Genomic DNA, 8,024 nt, shown 5'->3' on the forward strand with positions numbered 1-8,024 from the left:
GTGTTGTTTTATGGGTGAGGTGTCGGTATATGCAATTATTCGGTATTTGGAAATCAGTGTCTGACCAACCTGCGAGTTAGATGCTAAGCACTCTTAACTCTATATAGCAGTTCACGTACCTCAGTCTGTTGCTGTTCCGAGAGGGTCAAATTGACATCACTTCTGCAAGTAACGAAGTCACCTCACTTGGTGTTGGTCGAAGCTTGTCGTCGGCTGAAGTAGATGTGAAACGTTCAGCAATGTCTGCGACAGGGTAAGCTAAAGTGATGGCGGTGTGACAAAACAGGTGCTGGTACTCTTTACTGAAATTAGTCACAATATATTTGTTGGTGCTTAACGTTCCAAAACCACTGTATGTATATGCGAGAGACTGTAGAGCACGGCTCCGGAAGTTTGTACCACCTGAGGTTCTTGAACGTTCACCTAAATCAGAGCACATGGGCCTCAAACATGGGCCTCAAGCTCATGGGCATCCGTCGAACATACGAACGCTGGGGCTGCGATTTGATCGCATGATGATAATATGTGGGGTTTATTGCCCCAAACCACCATATGTATATGAAAGGCGCCGTAGTAGATGGCTCCGGATATTTAATCCACCTTAGATTCTTTAGCGTGCACCCAAACCTGAGCACACGGGCCTACAGAACTTTCGCCTCCATCAAAAATTCAGGCACCGAAATCGAAATACATTCCCACGACGTGTGAGTCAGCAGCCGAGTGCCCTAGCGAATAGTACACCTTAGCGAGTGGTGGTGTCAGAATTTCTGAAGCTCTCTGCTACGACATGCCTAATAAATATGTCGTGGCTTTGACACGTGCGACTGCAACTAGTAATATTATGCCGGAACAACCAACACTTACTCGAATCGTGAAGGTGCTGGTATCGCTGTACCTGGCGCGCCTCATCGTGTACCACCTCTGGAACTTGGGCGTCGACCCGGACAACGCGGCCATCCCCTGCCTGACGGGCTGCGGCGACTTCCTTGGCACGGGGTTTCTCACCATGGCCTACGCGTTGCTCTACTACATGGGCGACGAATCGGCCATTCAAGAAGAAGAGCTCCGCTCCTACGTGCACGTGACCACTCATCTTACTGCGCATGCGTCGTCTTCTACGCCAAGTTACGGCAATTCTACCTTGTCCTAGCGATGCCACGTACTTAGCTCCAGCTGAGTGGACCAGGCGCAGTTTCAGTGCTCATTGCACATTTTGCGCTTTAATATGTGATGACAAGACCACTTTCTTGTTTTATTTTTCGTTGTTTATAAGGTTATTATGCTTTTATCTTTATTACGTCAATTATATTTGCGAAAATGAAAGTTTGCCGGTCCTTTGGTTCTTTTTACTTTGTGCGTGTATGCATGCATACTTCGCAAAGCTCAAGTGTGCTTCGACAACGTACTGATATGATGATATCAGCTACGTGAAGACGTAAGTGTGAGTGTTGCGCAAGTTATATGGGTTTTTGATGCAATATTTTGGATAAAAAAAACTCCACCTTATGTCTTCTTTGTCTCATTTTTACTTGTGATGGTACATTTTGCGAGCACTGTATAGTAATGAACATGAACATTTAGAAGACGTTTTGGGATACATACCAGTGATGAATAACTTGAACTGCCGAAGGCAATGCCGACAATATTGTTACAACATATGAAATTTACGTATGTGCATCTGTGTAGCGGAGAACAGGGTGGTGCGAGACGAAGAGTACTTTCGGTTGGTGGCAAGAGGACATTAGTTTTTTTGGTAAGCTACCTGATTTTCACCGATTCCCCAAAGTGTGTGTGATCCTCGAGTTTAGGATCTACATCTACATCTACACCTCTGGTGCGCGTTCATTGTATACCCTCGAGTCGACCGTTACGTCACTTTTGAATAAACCCCTCTCTTAGACTTAACAGAGTGGTGGAGGTGGTGGTTAACAGCACATCGACGAACCACGGAGCCACAGCTGTTTGAACTTCGCCGGAGCTGTCGTCTTGCCGGTTTGCACCGACAACAACCGTCGTGATGGCTGAGAGGGAAGGTAATGGCTTCTCAACCACGCAAAGGTCAGTGCCGGCTGCACCTTAGTATCACTACATGAAACCCCGCCCGTTCACGGGAAGGGCAGAAGAAGATGTGGATGCGTGGTTGACACATTACCAAAGGGTGAGCAAGTACAACTGCTAGGATCCCACCGACCAACTGGGAAATTTCACGCCGTTTCTCACGGAAACCACCCTGATGTGGTACGAAAACAATGAAGATTCACGTGTGATCGTTTCACTGAAAAACTCGAGAAATGCTTCGGCGACTCTGATTCGAAAAAGAAAAGCGTGAAGCACACGTTGGGTCAAAGAGCTCAGACTCCTCGAGAAACGTGTATTACCTACAAAGAGGAGGTTCTGATGCTCTGCTAGATCATATACCCGTATTTGTCTGAAGAGAACATGGTCGGACACCTTCTGAAGAGTATAGCAGAGGATGTCTACAATTTTTTGATAGGCAGAGAAGACCTCACTTTCGTCTCCACCATCCGACGTCACTGCCGTACTTTCGAGAAGCTGAAGACCCGTCTTATTGCCCCGAAATTTGGTAGGCTGGCAAATTGTGACAACGGTCACCAGCGTCGATGTGAGCCCGTCCGCCGACCTTGCCGTTACTATTCGGGCCATAGTACGTGAAGAGCTGCCGCGACAAGGTGGTTGGGTTGACGAAACCATTCCTCATCCGCCTACCAGTCCACCCTACTACACGGCGGCACCACTAGCTCCTTTGCAACCATCGGTATGTGTGACAGACATCAGTGAAACTAGAACTCCGTGGCCACGTCGTGACTCATTCGCAGCCGACCAGCGATATGGCCCAGGCCTTCGTCACGGCCCCGCTACTCAGAGGTGGGCAGCCCCCGCTCAGCAAGCTCGTCACCGACCCTTCACAGCTGAGCGGTCTGATGATGATGATGATGATGATGATGATGATGATGATGATGACGACGAAGATGATGATCCCTGATACTCCGGCGCACACCCACAAAGGGGGATCGGCCAAGAACTGGGCGGCAGGATTTTAAATAAAAGGCTTATGGTTTTTCAAACACAACGTAACTTTGGACTAATAAGAAATATATAGAAAGAAAAGCCAAAAACTGAAAAAGGAGTATATCGGAGCAGGGAGCGATGCAGGCTATCAGATGCGATTTGAGACGAGGTAAAGAGAGGTCTAAAACGAATTATATATATATATATATATATATATATATATATATATATATATATACATATATGCAGTTTAAAATGGCAATTGCTTTGTTTCAGTTATGTAGTGAAATACCGCAGAGCAGACGTCCTTGTGGCTGTAACCGAATTTAATGCTGCGAAATGACATAATTACTGCCACATTTAATTCTAATCCTGATTTTTCGAGTGGAGCAACCAGGTATTTTTTTCTGCTGATGAGAATATTGACGACAGAACAAAAAGAAATAGTCTATTGTTTCCATTTCTTCACAAGTCTCACATAAAGGTGATGCCTTTAGACCAATTTTATGCAAATATTAATTCAGTTGCGAAATTATGTATATATATATATAAATATATATATATATATATATATTTATTTATTTATTTATATATAGATATATATATATATAGGCAGTTTAAAATGGCAATCGCTTTGTTTCAATTATGCAGTGAAATACCGCAGCGCAGACGTCCATGTGGCTGTAACCGAATTTAATGCTGCGAAATGACAAAATTACTGCCACATTTAATTCTAATCCTAAGTTTTCGAGTGGAGCTACCAGGTATTTTTTCCGCTGATGAGAATATTGACGACAGAACAAAAAGAAATAGTCTATCGTTTCCATTTCTTCACAAGGCTCACATAAACGTGATGCCTTAAGACAAATTTTATGCAAATATTAATTCAGTTGCGGAATTCTGCAACACAGTCTTGTAAAAGTGACTTCCAAGCGCCGTGTTGCGCACCACTGTGTATTCCAGCGGCATCTTTGATGTGCGAAATCTCGATATTTATCCGTTGAGTAGCAGTCGTATTCATGCAAACAGAGGTTTCTAAACCCTATTGCTGTCACGTAAGCCGTATCAGGATAAATCGGGATAAGGGGACCGCTAAGACGTACTGTGGCTAGTTTATCCGCCATCTCATTGAGATATATGCCACGATGACCTGGTACCCATAAGAGCTGCAGCTTTTTTAAGTTTGTCGGTATGAGTGTTCGAAACATGTGCATAAGTGTTAAGTTGGCTCCTGAAAATAGAGCAGCACATACTGAAAAAGAATCTGTAGTTACGACTGCTTCCGATTCGCCACAAGGAAGTTTCCGTAGGTCCAGTACAATAGCAAATAATTCTGCTATGAAGATTGGTGTGTAATCTGGGAGTCTAAAAGAAAAAGACCAGTCAAGGAAACGTGAGAAGATACCTGGCCCAGCCTTTTAATTTGATACGAATGCATCAGTCGCAATTATGTTGTTCATGTTCACGTGTGCCAAGTTTTGCTGCAGCCGATCATTTAAATGTTCAAATGGCATTTACTTTGCGTAAGAGGAATAAATATTTTCAAATTCTATTTGAAGATGTAAATTAAGGTTTCTTGTTGAGAAAATATGTTTGATTTTGCCGTTCAGTGGGTTCCAGCAGCGCTTGAACGAACATGATCTGTGGGCAGTGTAATTGCGACCACCAAGTTTCAAAAAATAAGCTTGGTTCTTTATTAAAAGCATAAAACGATGCTCTCTGGGGCACAGTGTATAGATTTAAAAATGTTTGTATAGTAAACATTTTGAATCTATTCAACAATGACGGTAGACGCGCTTCCATGTATAGCACATTGTTAGCAACAAACTTGGGCAGTCCAAGACACAGTCGTAAAGCCTCCCTTTCTAATAGTATTAGCGGTCTTAGTTTATATGTCACACTAACCAAATGTAGGACACAGGCGAATTCCATGATAGGACGAATGTACATTTTATAGTCCATTACCAATGTATTTATTCAACCCCCTTTTTATGTTGCTGAGCTTGCGTAACCACCCCATGGCTCGTGTTGCTTTGGACCCAATGTGATCAATGTGGCTTTTCCATTTTAACGGGCTGTTATATATGATGCCTAAGTATTTGAGTGAATCCACCTGGGGAATCTGGTCTGTGCCATACATCAAGGAGATGTTGACAGGATCCTTGAACGAGAACGCTAGAAGCGCGCTTTTGTTTACGTTCAGAGACATTCCAATTTTTTGAAGCCCTTCCTCTATCATGTTTAGGTAATTCTGTAATGTCTGATAAAGTGATTGCAGATCACTGTTTGTCGCAAAGAAAGCAATGTCTCGGCATTGGTTCGGCGAACGTCCTCCTCGTCTCGCACAACCTTGTTCCCCACTACACAGATGCACATACCTAAATTGCATATGTGGTAACAATATCATTAATAGGTGGTGCGTAAGGCAAAACAAACAAGTGTTACAGCGTCATAAAGCACAGACCCAGAATTAGCTGAAGTTATTGAGGAAAATATCAAGGACACCAGAAGGGCCAGTTTCACATGAAAAAAAGTATGCTCAAAATAACATTTACTTCATATCCGAATGAAGCAGATTTATTCGTTCTACGAGTTTCTAAAACATCTTTGATAACTAATATTACGGGAATGAGTACGCACAGTACGATACGGTTACCTATATAACTGAAGAGCAAGCGTAATAAATTTTTTGTAAAACTCAATCATTTCATAGTACTATACAATAACTTTTGGCGACGCTCCTAGTGATCTAACGTTGTGTATTTATCAATGAGCCCAAGACCGCAAGACTGCTTAATCTTTTTCATTATGGGAAAACTCGCTCTACGCTATCGGGGAAGATTCGAACGTGATAGCGTTAAAAAGTTCAGGCTGGAGAAATTTTGGTATGAGTAAAAGATTCGTTTGTTCGCAGCTGAAATCACGACGAATGCCTAAACCTGAAATCTCGAACAGAACTAAACTGAAAAAAAGCGATGTCATCTGGGTAACTGTCGCGTTCTCCACCTGTGCCACGTTGTCTTTCTTCATGTGATGTCACCTCGCCGCAAAGCGTTGTCCAATGTATTGTACACTGTATCTGGTCGCACTATGTCGTCCATTATGTTTTACGTTGCGATTCAAGGGGTTTTTTAGGGGAGGGAGGGACAGAGCATACGGTGCACTGGAGGTCAGTAAACAAAACAAAACTCGCAACACAAATACACATTTATTATCTGCTGCATCAAATGCGAGAGTAAATGTGAATGGCCGTTGAGCTCGAAGTCAACAAATATATGTTCAAGACCAGGGAACAAAGTGAAAACGTTGTCGTTCCTTCAATATACTGTTACGAGTGACTGTGTTTATTTACAGATGAGGTGAAATGGCGTTGTGAAATAGCAGCGTACTTCTGAGACAGGCCTAGAACGCTTCCACCCAACCACACAGTCCAGGCGCCGCTCCACTACTCTTATTATCCTTCCGCGCCCCGTAGGCTCGTGCATCTTCGTTTCATTTCCCCCGGCGGCAGACGAAGCTCGCCGAGCGAGTTAAACAGGCCTATCATGGTACTGTTTGAGGCGGGCTACGTGAACAATTTGCGTAGTGCGTGAACGCCGGTTATTGGCTGTGACTCGGGCGACAACGTAATTCACGTCACTGAGACGAGTGACTATCACGAATGGGCCGGAATAGTTTGCTAGAAACATCCGGTACAATCCTTTTCTACGAACACGAGTCCACAGCCACACGTAGTCACCAGGAGAAAACTCTACGAGGATATGCTTGGCATCGTAGCGACTCATGCTGTGTTCTTGCGAAGACAATGTTCGAAGGCGCGCTAGTTGACGTGCTTCTTCAGCGCGAAACAACGTCTGAGCGATGGACAGATCTTCCTGATGCGAGAAAGGTAATGGAGTGTCCAGAAAACTCTGTGGATTTCGTGTGTAAAGCAGAAAGAAGGGCGAATGTCCAGTCACTTCATGCTTGGCGGTGTTATACGCGTAAGTAACAAACGGTAAGACGGCGTCCCAGTTCCTGTGGTGAGCATCAACGTACATCGATAGCATATTCGTGAGAGTTCAATTTGTTCTCTCAGTGAGACCGTTAGTTTGCGGATGGTAAGGGGTGGAGTGGCGATCAGAGGAGCCACAGAGGCGCAAAATTTCATCAACCATATCGGCCACAAATTGTGGTCCACGGTAACTGATGACAACCCGTGGAGCACCGTTTCGCAGTATGACCCGTTGTAACAGAAAAGAAGAAACAGCGGCTGCTGTGGCCGATGTCAGTGCGTCCGTTTCCGTATAACGCGTTAAATAGTCGACGCACACTATAACATATCGGTGGCCCGATGGGGTCTCAGGAAGGGGTCCGAGCAAGTCGATGCCGACTTTTTCAAAAGGGGATGTCGGTGGAGGAATGGGCTGCAAATAACCTGCCGGGGCAGTGGTGGATCGCTTGTGGCGCTGACATATAGTGCAGCTGGGACGTATTGTTTTGTGGTCTTCCACATTTTCGGCCAGTAGAACCTCTACGTAGTCGATGTAGCGTACGTGTGAAACCGAGATGACCGGATGTTATGTCATCGTGCACAGAACGAAGGACGACCTAGCGCATGCTTTCCGGCACCACTAGAAGCAATGGGAGGCCATCTGCTGAATAGTTTCTTTTAAACAGCAAGCCATTTGAAATTTTGAAGTGCTTGTCGACGGAGTTATGTGCAGCTTCGAGCAAGGGTTTCAGAGTAGGGTCGCGCTGCTGCTCACGTTTGAAGCTGCTGGTATCTGGAAAGTCGGACGAGACAGAAACTAAATAGTCATCAATGTCATTGTCGTCAGCATTGGTGTGTACTGAAGGAAGGCGGGATAAGCAGTCGGCATCTGTGTGACATCGTCCGTTCTTATATGTAACAGAAAAGTTGTACTCTTGGAGGCGCAACGCCCAACGAGCCAGCCGGCCAGACGGGTCACGAAGTCCCACAAGCCAGCATAGTGAGTGGTGATCGGTTACTA

At 44.7% G+C, this 8,024-nt stretch overlaps 1 protein-coding gene across 1 annotated transcript in view; it reads left to right on the forward strand.

Annotated features, from left to right (window-relative positions):
* Positions 1 to 1,150, forward strand: part of LOC142784779 (solute carrier family 41 member 1-like) — a 39,468-nt gene extending 38,318 nt beyond the window's left edge. Inside the window, exon 6 of the mRNA XM_075883279.1 lies at positions 878 to 1,150. Coding sequence (XP_075739394.1) covers positions 878 to 1,150 — 273 coding nt within the window. The remainder of the gene's footprint in view (positions 1 to 877) is intronic.
* Positions 1,151 to 8,024: the final 6,874 nt, after the last annotated feature.

This window comes from Rhipicephalus microplus, unplaced genomic scaffold, assembly GCF_043290135.1.
Source record: "Rhipicephalus microplus isolate Deutch F79 unplaced genomic scaffold, USDA_Rmic scaffold_15, whole genome shotgun sequence".
NCBI classification, from domain to species: domain Eukaryota; kingdom Metazoa; phylum Arthropoda; class Arachnida; order Ixodida; family Ixodidae; genus Rhipicephalus; species Rhipicephalus microplus.